The 27,341-nt window shown below is 43.0% G+C and overlaps 1 protein-coding gene across 17 annotated transcripts in view; it reads right to left on the bottom strand.

The window, feature by feature from the left end:
- Positions 1–27,341, bottom strand: part of LOC119458481 (medium-chain acyl-CoA ligase ACSF2, mitochondrial) — a 574,759-nt gene that overhangs the window by 366,172 nt on the left and 181,246 nt on the right. For 10 of the 17 annotated variants that reach the window (XR_007468047.1, XR_007468045.1, XM_049671251.1 and 7 more), the window contains exons 3-4: positions 11,263–11,391; positions 3,445–3,498 (exon numbers count right to left, since the gene is read on the bottom strand). The exons of 3 other annotated variants lie outside the window; for them this stretch is intronic. Coding sequence is in view for 12 of the 14 variants with exons in the window: in XM_049671251.1 (XP_049527208.1) it covers positions 3,445–3,498; positions 11,263–11,391 (183 nt within the window). In the remaining 2 variants the exon portion in view is untranslated. The remainder of the gene's footprint in view (positions 1–3,444; positions 3,499–11,262; positions 11,392–27,341) is intronic. 4 more of the 17 variants (XM_049671248.1, XM_049671254.1, XM_049671256.1 and 1 more) reach the window with 1 other exon arrangement.

Below are 27,341 nucleotides of genomic sequence, written 5' to 3' on the forward strand. Positions count from 1 at the left end.
GCTACCACTGTGAACAACATTGATGACTTTTGGCGCTCTGTGGCCATATCTGGCCCCTGCGCCAATAAAATCCATTGATCATCATCATCAACATTGGCGACTGTATGTCATCTTCGGCGAAAGCTAAAAGCGTCTGAAGGGTGCCGGTATTGTTTAAAATATATTTCAGTTTTTCTAAAAATGTATTTACAATTGCCAATGAACCGCGTACCCTGAGAACAGCGCGACGTTCCATAGCTCCCTGTAACAGCCCACACCAACCTATCTGACTATCTGTCGCGGTACGTTATTATATAGGACAAATATCGCTACATATTCTTTATACTTAGATTACCAAATGCATTTTATTGTCAATATAAATGGAAATGTGTTTTAATCACAATTAACCTGATTGCAAGTTAGGTCGTGCGTCATCTGTCCCTCACGGGTTTTGTACATGTATAGCAAAATTTATGTTTATTAGGAAATTCGCATCAAATGGGACCATATAGCACGCCATGTGCGTAAAACTATTTATTTATTTATTTATTTATTTATTTATTTATTTATTTATTTATTTATTTATTTACCTACTTAACATTCTAATGAAACGCACTTGTTGAGACGTGAAAAAGTTCGGCAGGCGTTACACTCTTGTAGCACAAGAAGGCGAAAGCCTGCTGCAGATTTGGCACATTTGGAAGTTATGCAATCAGGGCTAGATTACTTGCAAGACATAAGGAACCGCAATGGGAAGTACACGTGTGGCACTAAGGCGACCTCCTGAACGCCACATACGAACACTTAACGTACTATCTAAGTGCAGCACGTTGGTGCTCACACCAGGCCACACCTTTAGTCAGCGAGATGGCTGCGACGTGACGTGTGCAATCACGCACGCACTAGGCACACCTTAGCAAGCCAGAACCGTGGAGCAGCCGTGGCTTCAGGGAAGCCTGTTCATCTGGCACCCCGGAGGCACAGGTTCGGTTCCCACCCAGACCGAAATGTACCAAATGTGCTTTTCAAAGCTACCAATTTACTTTGTTTACAGGAACCTCTCTGAGAAATGTGATGTCAATCCGAGCATTTTTTTTTTGCGGCGTCGGCCATTTTTAGTCACGGCCCAGTTTCGCAAAGGGCACTGCCAACACAAAACTCAAACACAGCGTTCGTCTTAGTGTGATTTAGTGTTCGTCCTTGTTTTAACAAGTGCGTTGCCTTTAGAATGATAACGGCCAACCAACATCTCCTGAGCAAGTTGATTGACTTACTTTCATGGGTAAGCTTTCTTTGCAAACCCTTTCAGATGTTTATGATTGTGGCTTGCTGGGTGCAGCCGCTGTTTTGCAGAAAAACTAATACCTAAGCCAAAATGAATTACATACCCGATGGTGGGATCGAACCTCGATCACTGTTCACAGGTGCTCGAAGCTGTAATCAGGCTAGACTCGCACGTATAGTCCTCCCGAGCCAATGTTAGCCAGCTAGTTGAGATCATCGGCCTGAGAGTAACATTGGGTAGCAGGGGCGTGCAAGAGCACATGCGCCAGTCTTCTTTACACTAAAGACACAGGTATGAAATGTGCTAATTCGTAACACTTGGTTACCCGCTTCACACAGATTCAAAATGTGTGTTCAATAAGCGTCACTTTTTATTTGCTTATTTAATTACTTACGTATTCATTTATTTAATTATTGTAGATAACAGCGATAAAGCATCTAGCTTGTAGTTCATTACTTTATGCTAATTCCTTCATCCCCCGAACAATATTTGAATGAAATAGCTTGCCATCACAAATTGCTACTCAAAAAGATTTCCAATCTTTCCAAGAACTCTTACGCGCAAAATTAGTTTAACTGCTCATTATGTGCACGTTCACCGCATGTTCGCATATTTATCAGTGCATATAAAAAACTTGTTTACTGTTATGTTCAAACAATCGCCTAAAGTACGAGTACGACCGCGTTTTCGACCGCCTTTTCTGTACTTTTCTGTGTTTTTTTGTGTGATCATTACATATTTAATGTCTCTGATGAGCACGTATTCCTATTTTCATTTTCGATTTTGTACTTAGTTTGCTTTTAATATGTTGCGCCCATTTGTACCTTTTTTACTCCCTCACTTGTCAATATGTGTCAATTGTGGATTTGGTTTTATCGCCTGACTTTGTATATTCTTGTAGCTTTTGCATAATATAGTTAACCTCACTTTCTTTTTGTATCCCCCCCCCCTTCCTATGCAGTACCCTTTCGAGGGCCTTTAGGAATATTGTGAAATAAAAATAAATAAAAAAGCAATGTCTAAACTATTATTGTTTGGAAATGCATTTCTTCCTATCAGAAATAGTTTGCCAGTATTGAGTGAACAGGTCGATGTCACGTCTTCTCAAATACCTGTTTGTCTGTCTACAGGAATTTTTGACACTGTCAAGTTCTTAGAGCCTCCACGAACAGAAATAGCAAAGCATCTAGAAAGTATACTTGGTACTCGTTATCACCAGCAAGAATAAAAGCGGAAATAAGGATGCATACGACAGCCCTGATAGTGCTCTGACCTGCGGGTCAGAGCACTACGACTTTACTACGACTGTATGGAAAGCGAAAAAAGGCAAGGTCAAGATATTGTGAGGCACAGAGCAGGTGCATTTGACTTTCCGCTACTATTGCCATTGGAAACTGACTTGCGTGTCTTCGAGATGACGGTCATGAAGTGAAACTTGTAGGCAACGTGAAATGTGTCATTGGGTTAGTTTGTGGCCTTGGCCATTTTTTGTTGCAAGATTGTTTACAATGCGCGAATTAGTCTATTTAATAACGATCATCACATGGATGCGTTCACACGCCACAATATTATTGTTGGCTCTAATGGTAAAGACTTGCTGTATAAGACTCATAATTGCGTGTTTTGTCGTCTCCTTATTTATAGGCGACACTTGTACTTCAGTATAAAAACCAACTGACATTTAATGATTCCAATATCCGAGAATACAGCCGTTCTATTGTTAACCAGTATAAAATGTGCATTCAACAACTATCTGCAATGCACCACGGCCTAGTGTAAATGGTTGTTGCGTTTTCGTTCACCGAACGGCGACCATGTTTTTCCCGTCCAAGGCGTAGTCATTGTTATGAGCGTTTCAAATCTGCCAATAAATATGCCACTCTCCCTCGCGCCTCTAACTAGATTGTGCCTGATTTCTAGCACCTGCGATCGTTACATTCACTAACGTTAGTGCAATTTTTGCACACTCGAAATATGCCAGTAAACATGAACATGATAAAAACACGGTTGTCAGAATAATAAAAAAATCTGAAACATAAAATATGAAAAAAAAATTATTTTGTATTATTTGATCCTTAGTCTTTAAAAGAAATATATTTAAACAATCATTTTAATGTCTGGGCCAAATTCGTAGGAAGGGACAAAAGAAAGAAGTTTTGAAACGTTAGCTAATAACTCACCGTCTTGAGGCATTTTTCAAATTCGGCTGCTGTCAGTGCAAAGTGGATGCTTGCCTGGAAAAAAAAGAAAGAAAGAAAACGTCACAATGTTCTTATTCGTAGGAAACATTGTTCAGAATTGTAGTCTTTCTTCATACGGAATTCCGCTATGCCGGCTGCTCCTTTAATTTAGTAGTGAAGGCCTCATTTAAAAGTACTGGTACAATTCGCACGTTCATTGGTTCAGATTGAGCACGCCCACATGTTCAAGTATGTAAGTGAAAAACTGTGAGGCCCACCCATGCAATAAATGCTGCAACTGTACCATGTGTTTATATAGAGCTAGCTGCTCGCCAGAGTTTGGGAATATATACGAGAGAAACCTTCTTTTTTTTTTGCAGCGGCGCCAAGCTCAAGCACTCCAGACGTGTCTTCGTCTCGAATCCCGCAACGCAATGTAACCAACAAAACTTCTATTGAATTTTCGTTCTGTTTTTCTCTCTCTTTATTTCTTTCCTCAGTCCACGCTCTGGAGGTTTAGCTTGGTCCAAATTTGTCAGGGGTACCCGCGTCAGAAGCTTCGCACATATGTGATAGCTGAATATATGTGTTTATCTGAATATAAAACCTTAATAGGTGCTTCCAGTTCTAGTGTCATGACTACGTCTTGCTATAATAGGAAAAGGAGGAGGCTGTTGTTGAGAGTTGCCACGAAATAGATATAGGTGCAGTGTCACTACGAGTGCACGACAACAGGCATTTATGCGGCACCTATATAGTAACTTTTCCTGAAGTGCAGGCCACGGCTATCTTTCAGCGAGAAACCGCTAGTGACAAATTTGTAACTAATAGCTTCAGACTGGCAAGATGGGTCTTTCATAAAAAGCGCTGACACCTTGATGGAACAGTTTATAAACGTAGAATACTATTTCAAAAGCAAAAGTGGGTATCGCTCAGCCTATTTCAGCGGTAGAAAGAGTAGTATTTTTTTTTACACTGAGAGGTCCAACGATGTGTGCAAGTGCTTCATTAAGATGGCAGAATAGGCACACTAGAATTAATGCGGTTTCAACAGCATTCCTTACAACAGAAGCGAGCAAAGAGAACACAGATCATTTGCTGACAACAGAGCTTATTATATGAATTACAGCAACCCACATACACAGCCACATCGCTCCTGTCACCCGTGCATGTGCACACGAAGCCTATGAGGAGACGTAAGGCACTAGAAATATGAATCTGAGAACAAGACATAAAAAAACGAATTCACGCAGCGTCATCTCTACCATCGAAATAGCGCACTTCTCGATCGCATAAATAGAACGGTGGCTAGTCCACGTGTCGCCACATTTGTCCTGTTTCAGGTGTCATTTTTTACCTGTGTTTTAAGTGATCTTTGTGTCTTCTAAAATTGTAAGACACGAACCTTTGATGTTTTCTAGGGAAGACAGAAGCTCGTTGAATGCAGACGGAAACTTTGCTACACGTCGTCGCGACTGCGGGTACGACGTTATAACGACGGCAGCGTGATGACGACGAAATGAGGTCAACGGGTTGACGACAAGCGTGTGATGACGATGTCATGACGACATTTTCAAAATAGAATCACCACGACGGAACCACTGCGACGGTACGACAACGACGGTACTACAACGAATGCATGACGGCGACGCACCGACGACGACGACTGTATGATGACGACGATGGCATGATAGTGGCATCAGGACAATGGGATGACGACCTCATTGGCGTGATGACGATGGCATGATGGCGATTGATGGTTGACAACAGATGCACAATAGCGACTGCATAACAACGACACAATGAGAACAATGGCATGACAGCGTCGGCATAATCACGACTGAATGACAACAGCATAATTAGGGTGCAATAGCGAAGAAGCGAAGTCGAAGTAATACCGAAGACCGTATGATGACGAGGCACCATGACAATGGGACGACGTTGATGAAGTGATGTCGATGATAAGATGACAGTGTGACGATGACGGCATAAAAACACTGGTATGATGATCACTGTGTTCACAATGGCATGACGGCGACGGCATGTCGGATAAAAAAGCTGCAAGAGCGACGGTGCAACGACCACGACAGCATCACGGCCATAATAAGCACATACCTTGTCGTCTAAGCTATCAGACAAATTTGGCCAGCGTCGGTGCAGACGGCGTGACGGCGACTGCCTAACAAGAGTCAGATCACGAACTCTACTGGACAACGATGGAACGACAGCGACGGCATCACGACCACGCGCACATAAGCAGTGGCTTAAGCTGGTAGCCATCTTGGGTCACTTGGTTTGTGTAAGAGGATAGATAGATATACAGATATGGTCAAAACGATATGTTAGTAGCCTAACAATGCTAATCGCAACAATGATTACCCTACTGTACCCACCAATAATATAAAGCAAGTTTATAATCTAACATGCACACTTTTAACAAGTTTCTGTTATAAGACTTAACGTTATGAGTCGTTGTTTATTGAAAGTCGAAATGGGAGCATTCGAAAGAAACATGCAGTTTGTTCCCATACCAGGAGGTGCTCGGATAGCGCGAACGATCGTGGTTCAGAAGGAAAAGTCCACTCCCTACGCCTCGTACAGCGGTTTCTACTACGCAACTTCTCGCGTTTATGCACACTGTATGGCCACCACCATAAGATTTATCGCATTTTTCTTAAATTTTATGTTTCGTTGCACACACCGACATAATCTAAACTATTAAAAAAAACCACCACGCAGAAAACATTCGTATTTACGAATTCCAACTAATCGATTCAAAGGCCAAATTGAATCGCGATATTGGTGCAGCAGCGCGCTTTGAAAAAAAATACGTTCACAGGCGCATGAATAATGAGGACATACACAGGCGATGTCCATGTCCTCACCATTCATGTTTGTTTGGACGTCTTTTTCCAAGAGCGCTACTGCAGCAAAATCATGGATCACTAACTGGCCTAATGGGGCGGCTCTTGCGTTGCCCAGGGGGCGCTGCAAAATGGTGCTAAAAAGCGCCTTCAATCTGAAACTGGGTAGTACCAACTCGGTCGTCGGCTTTAAGGAAGCACGTTTACAATATGGACCCGCCACTTTCGGTTGTGTTGTACCACGGCTTGCAGCGAATATCGGGCGCCGAAGATTTTTCCATCGGTGGCATGCTGCGCAAAGGCAAGAAATTATGCAACGCCGAATACGTGTACGCCGCTCAAGAAATAAGCGGCGAAGTTTTCGCGCGGTGTCAATCGCAAGTGAAGCGAGTCACGCACGTGCGAAGTTGAACTTCAGGTAAGGTTTGCACGCTGCTAGATTCAGGCGCACAAACGCGAGGAAATGCTTTCTAGAAATGAATTCACAGCAGCGATAAGCAGACATGTGTACGGAACTGCTCGAGCGCACGATCGTACGCGCCGCGACGGCAGCGGTCTTTCGACATACCGCGAAACGGCGGGTGTCCTGCAATCTTGTTGACTGCATGCCGATAGACAAGTAGTTATGCCCGCGCTGTAGTAGCGGCCATCTGTCTAGCAATTGATAACTGATGCAATGCATAAAAGCTCGCAGTGACGTATGTACGTACGTGCGAATCGCGCTGCAGCGCGCGCTCGTGCACTGCTAGCTTGATGTAGCTTTTAATGACAGCGCTCGAACATCGATGTGCTGTAACCAATACTACCTTGCTGTGCTGCCTCAACGTGCTTGCTTGAGATCAAGGATGAGCACATTCAACTCTCTAACCTGTGCTGCTCCGTAGTGGGGCAGTGAATTGTCACCGAATCAGCCCGACCATTGTGGTCATTTGCACACACCTGGTCACTTCACCACTTCGCACCGGTCGAATTGTTAATTGTCGCTGTGGCCGGGTCTCGAATCGTGAATCACCTACAGCCATGCCTGCTGCTATGTCGGTCTTCCATTTCGCTTACCCAGCGCGACGAACTGCAGTTATCCAGCGCGCCCGACGCTCTGCGGCGTGAGGCCTTGAAGGAAAACGGTAGAATCTGATGCTGGGATTCAGGCCTTCTTGTTCATGGCAGCCCACGACGCAGCAGTAACGACGGTGACGCTTTTTCTAGGCTGAGCTAGGTCTCTCCGGTTTGGCGTCACCGATGTCTTCTGCTTCCAGCATTACGTCCCACGGGAAACGGAGAGTCCGTTTTCGTAAAACTATAGGCTGCGGCCAGCTCGCAGTTCAGTTCACTTCAGTTTTATTTCCTTAAAGACCCCTTTGATAGGGGTATTACATAAGGGGTGGGTACAGTTGATGCAACAGAAACACAGGTATTCAGAAAACTACAAGAAAGCTCCATTTCGCAGTGCATAAAAACAGAACGAAGGGGGAAAAATGACGCGATGAAAAAAGCTGATTATTTTTCAGCCAACAAAGACACATTTTCGAAGAACGATGTCGGGCAAGTGATTTCAGCCACGTGGTGGGGAAGGGCGTTCCAGTCTGATGCTGTGCGGGAAAAAAAAGACGAAGAAAAGGTAGTTGTATGGGAAGCGTGGCCGTAAGACTTGTAATGGGTGCCCAGTTCGCAGCGATATGCGTGCGGGTGGTGTGATATATGGCTCGTGAATTAGGGAACTGTAAAAGAACTTATGAAAGAGGCAAAAGCTGGCTGTAGCGCGGCGACGTGCAAGGGGCTGTAGAGCAGATTTTACTCTTAAGGATGATACGCTTACGTCATATGAGTGTGATGAATGGATGTATATGACGACGCGGTTTTGAAAGGACCCGAGCGCGTTAACAAGATAGACTTGATATGGATTCCAGATGGGTGATGCGTATTCAACTTTCGGTCTGATAAGGGATTTGAATGCTAGGAGTTTTACGTTCTGAGGGGCGTCACGCAAGTGTCGTCTCATGAAGCCAAAGTTCTGTTAGCTGATGAAAGTATGTTGGAAATATGCGTACCCCAACTGAGATCATGAGAAAGTGTTACGCCCACGTACTTAAATGATTCTACTGATTCTATGGGAACGTTACTATTGTATAAGAGGACAGGAAAGGGTTACGGCGGCGGGTAAAAGATATATGCTTACATTTGTTGGGATTAAGAGTCATTAACCATTGTCACATCCAAGACTGCACGTTGTTAAGACTTTGTTGTAAGGTGTTTTCGTCAGTAGCATTAGAAACTGGATGGTAAATCACGCAGTCATCAGCAAAAACTCGTATCTTGCAAGATACATGTAGGGGTAAGTCATTAATATAAATTAAAAAGAGAAGAGGACCGAGAACTGATCCCTGCGGGACACCAGAAGTTACAGGGAGAAGAGTGGATGATTTGTCATTTATAGAAACGAATTGGTAGCGATCAGTAAGGAATGCTTCGAGCCATTTGAGTACGTCACTGTGCAAGTTCAAAGAAAGTTTTAGTAGTAAGTGGCGGTGAGGAACTTTGTCAAAGGCCTTTTCATAGTCCAGAAAAATAGCGTCAGTTTGTTGGTTAGAGTCAAGGTTTATATGCAAGTCGTGTAGAAACAAAGCTAGTTGCGTTTCGGTAGAGAAGCCACTACGGAACCCATGCTGTGCCGAATGAAAAAATTGATTGGCGTCCAAGTGATTCATGATCAGGGAGTAGATGACATGTTCCATGATTTTGCACGGAAGGCTAGTGAGAGAGATTGGTCGATAATTTAGCGGTGTGTTCTTATTACCAGACTTGTAGATGGGAACGACCTTCCCCACCTTCCAGTCGTGAGGCATGGAGGCTGTAGAAAGTGACTGAGAGATATAAGACACAAAAATGATGAAGAAATATATTTTGTATTTTTTAGCAGTTTAGAGTTTATATCATCTATACCTGCTGAGGATGAAAGTTAAGGTTTTCAATAATGCGCAAAACACCATCAGGATAAAACACCACGCTCAGCATGCTAGAAGCTATGTTGCAGGGGACATTAGACAATAGAACGTTATTATCATTAGAAAATACTGACGAAAATGCGTTGTTAAATATTAGTGCGCACTCAGTTTCAGGCATGATTTCCCCCGCATCATTAACAAGAGTTATAGTGCGTGTGTTCCCAGGGTTGATAACTTTCCAAAATTTCTTGGGGTTGTCTGTTAACATTTTAGGTAAGTCATTGTTGAAAAAGGACCATTTGGCATTGCGGACAGCACGTAAGTATTCTCTCTCAGCGGCGTAGTATTTTTCCCAAGAAGTTGGGCTTAAATTCTGCTTGGCATTACGAAAAAGTCTTTTTTTTTCTTATTTTCCAACCTCTTTACATTGTTATTAAACCAAGGGTTCTGATGATTCTCACGGAATGTTATTTTCGGAATATACTTGTTTGCTAGTTCATTCATTTTATTTTTAAACAGTTCCCAGTTGTCTTCAACAGATCGTTCATTGAATGAGTTTCAAAGACTGGTAAAAAGTGCACAATTCTTCAGTTATAGCTTCGAAGTTTGCTTTATCATATAGGTTGATAGTTTTGCTGGAAAGAACACGCGGTGCTGGGGCAAAGTCAAATGTGGCATGAATCACACTGTGGTCACTGATAGGACGAAGATAGGTGACCGATGATAGGTTTCTGGATGGTTAGTAAGTATAAGGTCCAAAATGTTTGCGCAGTCGCGCGTTACACGTGTCGGCTCTGAGATAAGTGCGATAAGTTAAAATTCAAACAGATGTCGACAAAGTCTTTCGCTTCTGCGTTGTTTATTGCGGAAGTCAGGTTATTCCAATCAATCAATATTCCAGCCTGGTCGTCATGGTCTGTGAGAGGTGACGGGCCTTTTCGCACTCGAAACAGGGCACAAAAAAGTTCGAATCGACGCAAAACGCGGGCTAGAAAGGTGCTTCGCCACAGCCAGGGCTCAATACTAACCAAGCTGGTACTACCCAGATGACATTTTTCGCCGCTACCAGGCTCCGCTACTATACCTCAAACTCCAGCGCAAGACGCCCATAAGAGCTCGAATAGGGAATTCGACGTGTTATTCGAAATTTGCGAGTAGTCGCACAACCCTAAAAACGCATCACAGCTTCCTTCCGCTCCGCCTCCCGTGAAGGAATATTTAAAAACAAAAGAACAGACAGGGAAGCAAACCGCCCGGGCACAGTATTTTTCTGCACTCCTATTGATATATGATAATCACGCAGCGTGCACCTCACGCAGTCATATCTTGTGATGCGTGCCCGCCATGGTGGCGTAGTGGCTTGGCCTTGCGCTGGTAAGTCCGAGGGCACGGGTTCAAATCCGGCGGTGGCGGCGACCGGAATTTCGATGGGGGCTAAATGCAAAGGCGTCCAGGAACCGTGCATTGGGTTCACGTTAAGGAACCCCATGCTGTCGATGTTGGAGTCCCCCATTATGGCGTGCATCATATTCATAGCGTGGTTTTGCAACGTAAAATGCCAGAAATTGCTTTTGCGTATATTTTCAACGAAATGAGAAAACCGCTATGTCAGGAGAAAAAGTCTGTGATTCTCCTACCCTTCATTAATCATATCCGCTTGCATCGCAAGTTAACTGAACTACTTTTTGACACTGAGTAATAATACGTACTTAATTTGGTTCTTGTAGATTTCACGTTAATCTCGGGGCTTGCTCCTTTCTCATCCTTAGCAGTGCTACGATTTCGAATGTCACTTATCTTAGTCTTGTTTATAGGTTGTTAAAATTGAGCCCATTAAGCAAGCCTCTAAAGCTGGAAGACTTTATTGCTAACACATCAGTCGCTAGCACATCTGTATTCAATACTACACCCTGTACCCTTTTTACCTATACTGTTAGTGTCTAAGAGAGCCGGCAGTCACTGCAAATACATAACAATTTTTGCACATGAAAAATTTCGCCGATGTCACTCACTGAAATTATTCCAACTTTAGCCATCGCAGCGGCCATCAGAATCCAGTTGAAGGTGTTGGGGGACCATATTAACAAGGTGTCTCCCTTGCAGAAGCCGAGAGACAGCAGGCCTTGGGCTACTCGGTCAACCTTTTCATTTGTAAGAGAACGAGAGACATAAAAATGCATTAACCAACTGCTATCCAAGCCGGTGAACCGCCGCGCATCAACAAGGGCCATATTGCCAAAGCCGCAATTGGCCTGCTTGGAAGCCGGAGGTATATTAAATTTATAGAACGGGTGTTCAACGAAAAATATACACTTGGGTGAATAAAGATGTTGTCAAGGAATGCACAACTTGTACACAGCAGCAGAGGTTATATTGCTTTATATTTTTAGTATTTTGTATTTAGCGACAATTTGCGGAACACGCGCCCGGAAGCGACGAAAATAATCGGTACGGTGGGCCCCGCAGCGCGCATAATATTTTGTACACAGTGGAATAAATGTTGCTGTCCAGAACAGTACTCGGTTCTATCTCAAATTTTACAAGTTGACGTGAGAACTAGTACTTCGAACAACAAAACGCTGCCCTCAGGTATACGAAGCACTTTTGTTTTCATTATAATTAGAAGTTAAGCTAACTATAATTTTAGTAAAAACGCTATTAAAACCACGGAAAATCTGCTTGCAAATATGGTTTACGCACTTTGGCAGACGCATTTTTAAGACTAATTGTAGTCACAAACCAACATAACAAAAACTTCAATATTTTTTCTGCCACGATTGTGCTTTGCGCTTATATTTCAAGACGGGTTCGCTTCGTTTGATTCACCTGGAGCATTTCTGTTCCGAGTCATTCATTATCAAATGTTATACTCAATCAAGCTCATTTCGCTGTCAGTGGCGTGGATCTTGAACGAACGTTAAGCCCATTGTGACGTAGCTTACTGCGTGTGGCATATCGTTTGAAACTGCGAGAAGCTGATAACAGCTGTGCTCTTGCTATCGGCTGGCTAAAAAAAGCAACGTTGACATTTTTCTTTCCCTCAAGCTAACGTCCCTCACCGCTTGACATTTTATTGAGATCCTCGCTCCTAAATGGGGGCAGAAATCAACATGCTGAGCGTCAAATCTGATGATGAAATCTCGGAACAGAAGCGCTCCAAGATAATCAACGAAGTTGTCTTCAAAAATGTTTTTTTTTCATAATATGCTTTTTGGTGACCCTAATCTGCGCGAAATTTTGCCCGCCAATGTGCATAGACAGCCTGTGCAATCACATTTTGCGTAGCTAGCACGGCGTTTTTATTTAAATTACTTTTATTTTAACTTTAAAGACCTGTATAAACGACTCATCAAAGTTGTCTTATGCAATTGTACAGCGTAAACATTTCGTTTTTTGGGGCAACACGCATATCTTTTTGTATTCCAAGGTACTCTTTAAGCGGTGACCAGCGTATTCCATTATTCAGCAGCAGTTTGCGAACACTTTAGCATTTTGCACATAAATACTTTCATTTCAATCGCTGATGAACTCACGAAAAGCCGTGCGGACGCATAGAACGAAAGGAAAGACACTTATATCGTTATATACAAATTTGCGATGCTAGTATGTGCTCTTCAAAAATACTGTCATGAGTTGTTGGCTTAGTATATGACAGTAACTACGTACTTTCTTCAAAATATCGCTGTTATCATTTTCTAGCAGGCATAGACCGCACCTGATGTATCTAAATTTTTGTCTGCGTTGCCTCTGTATCGATGGCGGACAAGGCGTTTTTTTGTATTCAGATAGGTAACGCATGACGCAATAATGTGCTGAATCTTAATATTGCGAGCACCAGCTATGCTCTAGAATGTGAGCGATGCCAGTTAATGTAGCCATTTTAGGTCCGACGACGACTACCGTCGTCAGCTTTAATGCTGCCTTGCTTCCTGGGCAAGAGTTTGCCCAAAGATAGCCGGCTTATTTATTATTTTATTCATGTACTGGTAGTGTTCTTGCTTCCGCGCCGGCATTAGACGCGAGAATACAGATAGAACGACGTAATTATCTGTTACGCCTGTCGTGATTAGGTGGCGATTCTCCAAACGGAATGGGATGGGTACAACAACTTTATTGCGATTAGCATTCTTAGTATACTCCACGCATTTTATGGTGTCTGCCTGCCTGTCGGTCTATTTCTATCACGTTCTCACCGCCAATTGGGTGACTGGGTAGTGTACGGTCTAACGTAGGGGTTTGCCAACGTTTTGGCTAAAGGGCTGGATCGGTGACCAGTGGCCGTATGGCCGAAGAGTAAATAATTAATAAAGATTAGTGAAAATACTACCAAACATAAGCAACGGTACACGGTGTCGAGTAAGAAGTTTATTCCACGTAATCGCGTGCTTTATTCAAATAAATTTGTATTGAACTTAGTCGGTTATTCTTCACATAATCTCGGAGAAGGAGAGAAATAAGAGTATTTGGGGTATAAATTTGCTTTTACCGCCAAGTATACGTGGGCATATCGGTTAAAATATTGCGCAAAATTGGTCGTGGCAAACAAGTTTCCTCACATTTCCGAAAAAGAAAAGCAGTATTTCTACAGCGACGCTTTACATGGCTACCCCGGCAAATTTTCTGGATCCGTGCGTGTACACCGTCGCGTTGACAAGGAAAAATGTTTGTTTCCAGAGCAAGTGCATTTTGAATTTCCGCACAACAGAGTTATGTTTTCTCGTATGTTCAAATTAGAAACCGATGCTATGATGCCTGCAGGTTGTGTGACAGTCGTACTTTACAAATGTTGTGACGCACTTTGAGAAATTGAATTAGTTCAATAATGCGCTTTTGCCACGCGGAGGGTCTACTAGAATGAGGATATATGCGCACTCCGACACACCTGCGTGCGCGCGTGACGAACGTGTGCACACGACGTATCTAGGGGGCGATCTGTCCGTTGCATCGGTCGCGCAGAGGGTGCTGCGGCCGTAATCGAGATCAGGGCAAAAACTATAAAAAATTTACAGTGACGTTCCCTTCGTGAACGCGGGTCATGCGCAAGCGTATGGACGCCGCGAACATGCACCGCGGCTTTGAAGCACCAACGGAAAGGGCGCGATCTCGACGGTGCGACGCCTTGTGGTCGTGGCGCTACGCCGGCAACAGCTCCGCTGTAAATCCACTTTTGGGTGAAATGGTGGCGGAAATTTTTACCTTGTTTACAGTCATTTTATCTGCACCATGCAGATCTAAAAAAACGTTGAGATACATCGGAAACAACGCCATTCTTTACAAAGGGTCTTTTGTTATGCTGGTGTGTCTTACCACAAGTGCGGTATTTTTAAGAATTCTTGTTGATTTTGCTTAAGGTGCGAGGCCCCATACAAATGTCGATTTTCTTGCACTAGATTGATTTGGTTTCCTACAATTTATGAATGCCCAAACATTTAGCAACATGTTGCAAAAGAAATTATCTTCCTATCATCATTGGTTGGGAGTTACAGTGAGTTTTCCAACCCTCGTCCTCGTATTGCGAAACCGAAAATCAATACTATTTCTTGTACATAAATATTATTCAAAGTGTAGTGGGGAAGTGAGTCCGCATCATTGAGAGAGGGACGAAGTCCAGCAGCCCGGAGAGCGCGGGACAGCGACCGACGCTCTTTAGCCAAGGCTGCTGGTCTACGCAATAAACCCCTCACAAAAGTACTTTCATTTTATGTTGTCGCCGAGCATCCACACGAACAAAACGAGACTAGTGCATCTCATGAGGGCTCCAGCTATGAATCTGGTGCATTTTAGGCCTCTGTGTGTTTTGACAGCTTTCAATGGTTTGAAGATTTGTTTACGTTTTCTGAAAACAAAATTTTGATCCACTTCTTGTTTCGTAAACTTTGATAACTTCTTTTAAAATATTCTGATATAAAATTTGCACACTCATTCCTCACAAAGAATGTGTGCAACGAGCTAGAACAAAGAAATTCATGCATTATTTTGGCATTTACAGCTAATTTTGAAAATATGGTCCAAATTGCAAATTTTTCTAACTTTGCTTAGTTCTCGAATATTATTTCCTTAATATTTGTCACATTGCATTTCTTAGTTCATTGCATAAGTAACACACCTAGCTGTAAACTACCAAAGCGTTACTTAATTCACCAACTCATTAGTTACTAATCACTGCTGGCGCAACTAGCACTTTTTTACAGAGTATTACCTGCGAAATCGTTAAATGAACCATTCTCTGCACCGGCTACGACGAAAGCGGCGGCCCAACAACGCCTGACTACCTCAGTTTCCAGCCGTTCCCGATACCCTCGTTCTGGAAGATTCCGCTGAATCACGGACGCAAAATACACCAGTGCTTCTCACAACGCGGACTTCGATGCTGTCGCTGTTGCGGCGGCATCGTTGGAAACCCCCGGGGATGGGTTCACACCGTGGAAATCTAGACGCCACAACAGGCTTCTGAAGGGACTTCCAGAACGCAGTCCTCTCTGTGTCGTCGCCTTCAAGCTTCAGCCTATTTGATCAGCCGGGTTTGTCTGCACGTGCGCTGTTAATTCTGTGTATTCAGGCACGTGGAAACAACAGTTCCGGCTACAAGTCCTTGCTCCCATTATCATTGCCGAAAATTGAACGTCGCATTGGCCTGACAGCTGTGTGAAGTTGACGGAAAACGCTATAAAACGCGCGGATTCTTGGCATCACCTCAGAGGGCACGGTGGCGCTCATCAAAGCAGCATGTTTCGCCATGTTTGGATCTCTGTGCAGGTTAGATTTCACAGTCTGTTTACTACTGTTCGTACGAATTCTTGTACTTGTCATGCTGCTTTGCTCTCGTAGGCGTGCTCACATTACTAATGACTGTTGGATTGTTCTCCTATTCCTGCTTTTGGTGACGTAGAAAGCAATCCCGGTCCCACCGTTACGGAGAAACTAAATGTAATTCTTGACGAACTTCAAGATATAAAAGATGCGGGCAAGATACGCGATGCTACACTTTCTGATTTGAATCAGAAGCTTACAAAATTGGACAAGGTCTTGGAGTTATCTAATGCGAATGAATTGAAAATACTAAAACTGGAAGAAACGGTACAATATTTGGAAGAAGTTTTGTTGACTCAAAATAGAAAGCTTGTTGAATTCGAGGCAGAGCTCGCAGAAACAACCTTTTAGTTTTCGGTATTAAAGAATCCCTGACGAAAAACACAGGATCCTGAGAATAAATTTGTCCCCAAAGTTTCCAAGAAACGCTTAGCGTTAGTGTCAGTTCAAGAAACGTATTCATAGGATTGATAGGCCGGGAAAGAATGATACCTGTGATTGTGCGCCTGTACAACTATAACGAAAAGATATCCCCGCTTAAGAATTGCTCGAAAGTTAAGGGTATTGGCATATCAATTTCCAGCGATTATTCTCAAGAAACTTTGCAGATAAGAAAGAAATTGTGTTAGTCTGAATTAGCGGATAGCCTTCCAAATGACAAACTGAAACTCGTTTGCGACAAGCTGTTTGTGAATGGTAACGTCTATGTATGGGACAATGCAAGAACTGTAAAGTGTTGCTAAGTATGAATACTAAAATAGATGACTGACGCTCTTGTATTAAAGAGGAGCCTGCGCAGAAGTTTCTTTGTATTGTTTGTTTGAATGTGCAAAGTGTGTGCAATAAACCAGAACGGCTTGAATGCATTTTTCTGTCATATGACCCTCACATACCGTCATCACAGAAACGTGGCTTCACGCTGATATACCAGATAGTTGCGTATTCCCACCTTCATGTTGTTATCGGAAAGATCGTGAAGCAAAAAAACCCGTACTGCAATTTTGTAAAATGTGCACTTCCAACCTTTCCGCTGCCCGAAGTTGACAACGGTCATGAAAGAATTTTTTGCAAAATCGAATTCAGCCGCAACACCATTATTGCGGAAGTTTACAGGCCACCTGGATCCGCACCATAATTCTTGTTAGAACGCGATGATTACTTAGAAAATACCACGATGAATTTATAATTGTCACTGGAAATTTATCCTTCCTTGTATTAATTTGGGGAAATTAAGTCTGGTTCGGTTGATGTCCACATATCTGAAGTGTTGTTTGACATATCCTTGCATACAAACTTAAACGGTCCTTGTCCAACACATGGACCTTTTATTTTGTTCGAATCACATTCAGGGTCGTGTAACGCAGGTTCACGATTGCATTTCAGATCACAATCTTATTTATTTTACTTGTATCTTTCCGCGAAGGGCGGGTTTTATAAAACAAACCTGTGGTTGTGAATATTATTCTGCTGCGGTTCATGTTCAAATGGCGCTTTATTTAGAGTACTGTCTTTTCTCTTTTGTGATGATGACATTAACGTATCATGGACCAAGTTTAAATCGTGCTGTCACCACTGTACAGAAAACTTTATTTCAGACAGACTGAAAAAGGTTGGTCGAGCGAGCCCTCGGTCACCAGAGGTGCTCCAGATAAAATGTTGGCTAAAGCGTTGCAGGAAATTAAAGTGTGCTGACGACAGGTGCTTAAAGAACTAAAAACTGACCTTGGTATAAAATGTGAGAGTCCCGAGAACGTTATTTCACTGAAACACTTGGGCGTTTTGCATCCGAAAGCCCGCTAGAATTCTAGCATTCTTGGGGGCCAAGGGCCATTGACGAATCGAGCAGGTGGCGTTGGGCGACACTTTCGTTACAGACAGCAGGCAAATAACGCAACTGTTTAATTATCACTTTCAAAGCGTGTTTTCAAAGCCGGACAACTACTGTGATATCACTCCCGCAACAGATGGATCAGGCGGTCTGCCATATTCTTGGAGGTGTAGTTCAACTACTCTTACGGTTAGACACAAAGCAGTAAACAGGTCCAGATAAATTCCGGCTGTTTTTCTTAAGAAATACGCACAGCTGATAGGTAGATTTCTTCTCATAATATTTAATTAGTGCTTAAAAACTGGTAAAGTACTGACTGGTTCGTGTTCCAGTTTTTAAGAAAGGTAGCCCGGTAGAAATTAGTAATATCGACCAATTTCCCTTACGTGTATTTCTTGAAAGGTGTTATAGCATAATCTGGTAAAAGGTTTAAGGGGACCGACATACCACAGCACTGGTCACGCACCGCCTCAGTACGGGTGCATACTCCTACATGAGAATGCCTATTTCTTGAACAGTAAATTATGTGAAGAGTGATGACATTAATGCCCCATTTACCCCACTTAGGACTGTGCCTTCCCATTTCTAAATAAAGGACTTTCATTAATTCATTCTGGTAAAATAGTTAAATAGCTTTTTGGATAAACACAATATGATTCAATGCATAGCATGAGTTCCAACGGGGCTTTTCCACTAAAACGCAGGTAATAGCAACCATTATTGAATGCGCTAAGTTCTGGATATGAATGATCAGGTGGACATAATATTTTGGGACTTCTCCATAGCTTTTGCCAGGTTTTCTCACAATAAACTAAACTAAAAATGAAAAATTGGTATATCTTAAGAAATAATCAACTCCGTTATATTTTATTTGACTAACAGAAAATAATATGTACATATAGACGGATTGTGCTCTGGAAATTTAGAAGTTTACTCGGGAGTAATCCAAGGATCTGTCATAGGACCTGTCTTCTTTAACATCTATATGAATGATATGGCAGACTCTGTCAAATCAACTGTTTCAGTAAATTGTTTTCCGATGACGCCGTCATTTTTAAAACCATAAATTCTGTTTCTGACCAAATTGAGTTGAACGTTAATCTAAAATTACTGGCAGAATGGTGTGCTAAGTGGGATATGATTATTAATCTTAAAAAACAGTACAGGGGCGGTATTCTGTAAGTCTACCTAGTGGACTGTCTATTTCGGCTTTCGCTGGTTGGCTGCTGCTTGATGTGCACGAAGGTGCCAGCCAGTCTCCTTCCTGCACGTCAAGCAGCAGCCAATCAGTAACAGCTGAAATAGACAGTCCACTAGGTAGACTCTAACAGAATACCGCCCCAGATGTGTCTTACGAATAAAAGAAACAAACTGGTGTTTTCGTGTAACATAAACGGTAAGAAGATCAAACTAGTAGATAAATATAAGTATTTAGGAATTACGATTACATCCAGGCTTAAATAGACCACGCACATTGGTAACATATGCTCTTCAGCTTGCAAAAAATTAGGCTTCCTAAACACAAATTAAGATTATCAAACCAACCAAGGCGTATAAAGCCATACTAAGAGTACCCAAGTATTGTGTGGGACCCTTACACGGTAATTATAGAAAAAATAGAGAAAAATCACAGATTAGCGGCTCGTTTTATATATAACCGCTATAAATGCCGGGACTCTGTGTCTGCTGTGTTGCAGAAAGCAAAGCTGGAATGCTCAAAAGAATGCAGAATTGCTAAAACTATGTTCCTTAGCCACTTATTTTTTCGAAACTAGTCAGCGATCCCCAAGAATGCGTAACTAAACAATGATTTGAAGAATATCGTCATAGGCACCACACTATATTGAATCTTATTTTGCTCGCACGAATGTTTGGAAGTATGCATTTTTCACCAATACAATCGCAGATTGGAGAGAGAGATTGTGGTTGTGAAGAGGAAGAGGCGCAGCTGATTGGAATGCATTGCTCGTTCAGTTTTCTATAAGTATACATACGACATACAGAAGCTACAACACACGACCACGCAGATCTTGCGCATGATTCAACGTATTACCAGCAGGAAGAGGGGACTCAAGGAAAGGACCTTATCCGATTAGTGCAGGATCTGATTGTGAGCCGCATTGCGTACTCGGCACCATATTTAAATTTAAGGAACGCGGAAGTGGAGGTACTCGACCGGCTGATACGCAAGGCGTATAAGCAAGCGCTCGGACTCCCACCCGGAACGGCTACTTTTCGCCTCGAGAGACAGGGGTGTACAACAACGCACGGGAAATCATAGAGGCCCACCTGGTAAGCCAGAAGGAAAGACTACTACGCACAATAGCGGGACGCTGCGTCTTGCAACGTCTTGGATATTCTGTACGGAAGACCAGCGCACTGACCAAAATCCCAACACGAATACAAGAAACTATGCACGTCTCACCGATTCCCAGGAACATGCACCCAAACTTCCACATCGGACGGAGACAAGCCCGAGCGCAGGCGCTCGCGAAAAAGTATGGAAACACCCCAATGTCTTGTACGTAGACGCGGCCAGCACCGCAAGAAGCACCGCATTCGTCACCAGCGTAGTCGACAATCACGGGACCGAAATAAATGCATCGTCTGTTTCCAGAATGAGCGCTGCGGAGGCAGAGGAACTAGCGATAGCGTTAGCCATCACGACGAGACCGCAGTGGGATTGCGTCATAGTTCTGACGGACTCTGAGACGGCATGCAGAAATTACTCCAGGGCCAAAATTTCCAGGGCCGCACGTACATCGCATTCTGAATGGAGCGCACCAGCTGCCACCATACATACAAATCGTGTGGATCCGGGGCATGAGTCCTTACGCGGCAATCAGCAGGCACACGCCTACGCCCGAGTGCATGCACACCGGGAGCCACGAGATGACCGCGCCGAGCAGTTCCAACCAGAGCCCATACCATTAACCTACACTCACATCCTACAACACGATCGCCTTTCACGAAGAATACTACCCCCACCTCATAATGCTCTGACGCGAGAGGAGCCGTAATGGCGAAAACTCAAACAAACACATATCCACATTTGAGTCTTTACCACGCCATACACCCTGCGCTGTATTCCTATAAATATCCACACTGCGATCAATGTGCAACGTTTACCACATGTATGGGCTTGCGCAAACACACCACAGCTAACACCTATAACACACCCCACCACACGGCAATGGGAGGCAGCGCTGTCCAGCTCCGACTCGACGGACCAGCTCAACTTGGTCAATCAGCGAGAAGGGCAGCTAAGGCCGCTGGACTCCTGGACTGAGGGGACCACCCACTGCAGAGAGGAGAAGCTACCTACGCTCGCGTGCTCTTTTTATTAAAGTTTATTCTCTCTCTCTCTCCCTCCATGTTCAGTGACTTTTTTTAATCAAAGCTTTATAGGCTCACAAGTGTCGGCGGCGGCGGTGGTGGTGGTGTCACTGAAAAATGCGCCTATCCTGGTGATAGTGCAGAAAGGGTCAGCTCAATGGCACATACCCCTGTGGGCTCGGGGACCTGTAACGCGCCCTTTAACTACCCTTGTCACACGGGGACCCAAAGAGACAAAATCACCAGCCCTTCCCCTGTCGAGAAAATGGGGTAAGCGAAGCTTGTCGTCCAATTCTAGCGTGAGGGCTTCCGAAGCCCAGGCAAAACGCCAGCGAAGAGCTGCGGACCCTGGATTGCGGCAGCGCGATGTTGATGCCAAACGTCAGCGAATAGCCGCCGACCCTCCGTTTAGGGCAAACGAAGCGGACGGCTGCGGCAGCGCCGTCTTGCTACAAACTTCGCTTACCACCACTTTTGACAGGGAAGGGGTGGTGTTTCTCAATACGCTTGCTTTTTCTCAATGTTAAATATTTCTGTCCTTTTTGAATTCTGCCTCCTGCTTGGAACGTATTCGGTCCGCGGTATATGATAATAAAAAATAAATAAAATATAAGACATGCTTATTCGGGAAAAAGTTGTTTATATCCTGGCTTCCAATTAAATATTTTGTGTGTATGTGGCGTAGCAATAAAGTGTTTGCGTTTCAGTACTAATGGCGTATGCCAGTTGTGCGCCATTGTCACGAATAAGATAGCGCAGTGCACAGGACAAGGGCGCGTGTCCTTATCCTCTCGCTCTCTGCCTGGTGTATGGCGTTTTTTTTTTTATCCTTCACAACGTTTACATTTGAAAGATTGCCAAAAATGACGATACGTGAAAGTTGGAGTAAAAGTTCATTTTACCTACCACAATTCTAGCAGGTGATAACACTGAAACAAAGCACAATTTGCATGACGTAGGAAAGAAAATTTCACCATAATTGCGAAGGCTTTAAACTTGTAATAAATAACAATGGTACTCGCTGTCTACGCGCGTATGTACATAAAGAATGTCACAAGTAAAAACGGATAACGAACCGCAGCTAAAAAGCATGAGCAGCTGATAAAAAATATCAGAAGTGATAATAAGATCAATAAATTGATGTTGAGTAGAACTATCTTTAAATAATAGAGGAGGAAATATAATTCCCACATTACACTATCATCCGCACATTTGTAATATTAACATTATGCCACACAGGGCACTAAGCAGAATGTACTACCGGGTGTTCAAAATCAAGCTTCAGGGAATTTTTAAAAATGGCCTGTGGCAGGTAGCATAATTCTTATCGTTGAGTTGGGTTATTCGAAGAGGCGGACATTAGTAGCACTAGAAATAGAAACACACATTCAACTAATTAACAAAGATTCACTAATTGGCTTCTTAGCTAATTACTTCACGATACATATTACGATTTACCAATTGTGGCTGGTGAGATTGTCAGGCGTATTCACTTGAAATACATTTCCAGAATGACACCAGGTTGGAGATATGCGCCACCAAACTGCCCTAAAGATGCACTGTTGTTCCACTTACTTTTTACAAAATGCTGTCTTATACATTGAAGCACAAAAGTAACAGGAACGCTCACGTATTTCGTGGCACACTTTGGGAAATAATATATCGAAACTGGGTCATGCTGGATATTCATTTCAATTGGATGCGTCTTGCAAACTCACCGGCTAGGATTTGTAAATTGCAATATGTGCCGCAGAGTAATTATCTAAGAAGTTAATTAGTTAATGTTTGTTAATTAGTTGAATACGTGCTTCAATTTCTCGTGCTACTAATGTCCGCCTCTTCGAACAACCCAGCGAAACGATAAGAATTATGCTACCTGCCACAAGCGATTTTTAAAAATTCCGTAAACTTAATTTTGAACACCCGGTATTTTGAATGCATGCGAAATGCACTACCTTGCCAAGACATAGGATGGGGGCTGATGTGAGGGTTGAACCTGATGCTATCACTATAATTTCACTGAACTGCGGTGGCAACCATGATGAGACAAAAAATGGCAGAGAACTCATAAGTTTATGAGAAAATGAGCCTTTTACCTCGACTTCAAATTTCACTCTGGAGAAAGTTTGCTTACAATGGTAGCTACTGCCGAAGATGAACATCTACCCGCGGACAAATTGCTTTAGGTGTCGGAACTGTTCAGACTTAGTAATTGCTTACATTTTCTTCTTAATACGTCTTCTTCAAAAGATCGTTTGACTGCAGTTGAATTACTTCTAACTGAACGGAACCTGGCAGTGCATCCACACTGCGGCTAAATGAATTTTGGAACATGTGTAGGTCCTCCTTCGTCGCTTCAATATCAGAGAATCGCTCCCAAAATATAATGTGTGCAATCGCCGATTGGGTTTCACCCTGAAGCCATTTATGTCCTTAGATGCTTTGGAGCTTCACGTTGAGATTATTGATGAAATCCGTTAAGCCGACGCAAAAGGACCATTTTAGAGCCACTTATAAATTGACATATGTTGCTCGGGGCGATTATTCTGTGCAAGGAAATCTGATTACTTCGCTATAGCTGGAATCTAGCCATAATTTTCCTCAACTCAGTCATTAAACTGCCGTTTAAAATGACACGTCTACAAACTCACATTCCGCTGTCTTCAGAAGTTCATAAAACTGGCGGTAATTGAGCCCATGTGACCTCATAACATTAGCAGCTGAAACAAAAGTTTAAGAACGCAAGACACGCCCGCGCATTTCCCACAGAGGGTCTGCTCGTGAATCATATGACCTGCAAAAACATTGCCATTGTGAATCCGCCAGCTTTAGTAGCTTTTGTGATTTAAGCTATGAGTCCGTTTGCGAATTCTTTGCGAACCTCGCCGGGTTTCGTGACCGTGGGAGCTGCGGCCCGGCTGCTTCCTTGCCGAATAAGCCAACCAATATCAACGAAGCACGCACGCCGCTGGGTTCCTTACAGCAGCACCAGATGACGCTCGCCTCCGCGCGATGCGCATCAGTTTATCTTGTCGGGGTTGGAAGTTAACCAAAGATCAGTAGGGCGGTTGGCTTTGGGAGTCCACGGTAAAACCACAAATTAGGTAATGCAAGGTGACACGGGTTGGGCCTCTTTTGAAGTCAGAGAAACACAGAGCAATATTAGTTTTGAAGAAAGACTCAGGTATATGAATAAAAATAAATGGCGGCTAAACTGCAGAACTTTCTGTACCTAAAAAGCGTGGACACGGAATGGAGGAAGAGGTCAAGAAAGTTGGCAACCAAGTACAGGATAATTCAAACTGTAAATGGACAACCAGGAGCCATCAGAAAGAAAGTGAGAGAAATAGAGACAGTGAATTGGATGCAAAGAATGGAAATAAAAAGGACCATGGAGATTTACAACAATGATAAGAAAGAAATTAGACGGGAAATATGTACGATAACACAAATGGCAGTGCCTTGCTATTTCAAGCTCGATCCGGTTGCCTGTTATTATTCAATGTTATTATTCACATGTCCTGGAATATGTCCCCCTATGTAATACCCTCTTTGAGGGCCTTTAGGGGTATTTTGAATAAATAAATAAATAAATAAATAAATAATAAATAAATAAATAAATAAGGACCAAAATATACCGAAGCAATATTGGGAACTTAAAAAATTAAAAAGTAAATTATGGGCTTTTACGTGCCAAAACCACGATCTGATTATGAGGCACGTCCGGAAATTTGGACCACCTGGGGTTCTTTAACGTGCACCTAAATCTAAGTACACGGGTGTTTTCGCATTTCGCCCCATCGAAATGCGGCCGCCTTGGCCGGGATTCGATCCCACGACCTCGTGCTCATTCGGAACTTGACCAGGATGTGTATGCTGCAGCAAAGATCCAGAGACCATGAACCATCCTAATGGAATGTGAAGGGATTCACCCAGTGAGAACACTAGGTAACGTACACCTTCAGAAGCGCTTGGGTTTAAAGTGGACGGAAGCATCAACCGGTCAGCAGTCGAGATAAGCAAGAGACATTACAGTATTGGTGGGAACAAATCAGGAAATAGATTGATACGACCTGATTTGATCTCACTATGTTATAGGTAGCGGTACAAGGTAAATATTGAAAAAAAAAGATTAATGAAATGTATGCAAGAATGCTAGATAAAAAACATGTATAGCAAATCTGATTAAATCAAGCAGGTTAGTGACCATTTGTGACCACCCCGTTTCAAAGTGGATGCATTTCATTAATCTTTATCAAAGAATAACGAAGAATGTGAATTTTGAAATGTGCCTCACATTTGGTCTTACACAGCTCATCTTGGAACCAACGAGACTTACTGATAAAAGCGCACACATACTAGATCTTTTGTTGACGTCACACCCTGATAATGTCTCGTCACTAACAATTTTACCTGGGTTGAGTGACCACGTAATAGTTCATGGTTCCATTCATTGCAAACTATTACTCCCTAAAAAAGAAAAGAAATTATTCACACTGTACGATAAAGGAGATTATGGCAGCATGAATAGAGACCTAAGAGTTCTGCACTTGGTTCCTAGTTGATTTTCTGGATAGAGCAGTTGAAACAAACTGGCTGTTGTTTAAAAACAAAATGCGTGACCTAATTAATAGATAGATACCCATTTATGTTACAGAGCGCGATCGTCCCTTGGTTCAATAACAACTTAAAACGTCTGAATAACAAAAAGAGAGAGACATTTTCTAGCCGCCAAAATACTAACAACGCATGCGCTTGGGAAGATACCACGTGGCTGAAAAAACATTTCAGCGCTTTGCAGCGGAAGCTAAGCAACGTTTCCTTTCTACTACATTGCCTACAATGTTGCGTAATAATCCAAAGCAATTCTGGAAAACAATTAAACCAGCCAACATAAAACTGTTCTTTATGCGACGATCACAATAACCCTGTTCCTGAAGCAGTAGTTCCTGATGTACTCAATGAGATTTTTCTTCTGATTCACTCTCGAACCGAATGATGAACTGCCCAATTTTCCTGAATTTAGTTACCCTACTATGCCCGATATACAAGTCAGCCCTCATGGCATCAGCAAACTAATTGACAACTTAAATTGTCATCTTCTGCAGGCATCGATAGAATTAACTCCAAGGTGTTAAAAAATACCAAGCATAGTACAAGTGTCATCCTGTCACATTTTCCAACAGTCCTTGTCATTAGAGGGTGCCACAGGACTGGAAGGTGGGCAAGATCAGTCCCAAGAAAGGCACTCGTCATCACATAATAGCTATCGACCGATTTCATTAACGTGTGTGGCTTCAAAATTAATGGAGCACGTCATTTATTCGCATGTAACCAAGTTTCTAATCTCTGTTGATTTCTTTCACCCACAGCAACATGGTTTTAAAAAGGTTTATCTTGTGAGACCCAGCTTGCATTATTATGACATCAGCTCCATATTCCCATAGACGCCCTGTTCCTCGACTTCGAGAAAGCCTTTGACAAGTACCACCAAACGACTATTTCTTAAGCTCTCACACCTAAATCTTAACCCCTTTGTCTTCGACTGGCGTGTGACTTCCTACAAAACAGGCAACAGTTTGTCTGTCTTAATGGGCATACTTCCTCATTCATCATCATCAGCCTATATTTATGTCCACTGCAGGACGAAGGCCTCTCCCTGCGATCTCCAATTACCCCTGTCTTGCGCTAGCGTATTCCAACTTGCGCCTGCGAATTTCCTAACCTCATCATCCCACCTGACGTTCTGCCGCCTCGACTGCGCTTCCCTTCCTTGGTATCCATTCTGTAACCTAATGGTCCACCGGTTATCCATCCTACGTATTACATGGCCTGCCCAGCTCCATTTCTTCCGCTAATGTCAACTAGAATATCGTCTATTCCTCATTAGCGCCTGTTATTCCGGAGTTCCTCAAGGCACCGTCCTCGGACCATTACTTTTTTTAATCTTCATCAATGACCTACCGACAAACATCTCCTCCTGTATTCGACTTTTCGCAGACGATTGTGTCCTTTACCGTCCTATCCATAGCTTCCATGATAACATTTCCTTCAAAACGATTTACTAACTGTTGAAAACTCGTGTAGAACTTGGCTAATGTGTTTAAATATCAAGAA

The sequence above is a fragment of the Dermacentor silvarum genome, chromosome 7 (genome assembly GCF_013339745.2).
Source record: "Dermacentor silvarum isolate Dsil-2018 chromosome 7, BIME_Dsil_1.4, whole genome shotgun sequence".
In the NCBI taxonomy this organism is placed as follows: Eukaryota; Metazoa; Arthropoda; class Arachnida; order Ixodida; family Ixodidae; genus Dermacentor; species Dermacentor silvarum.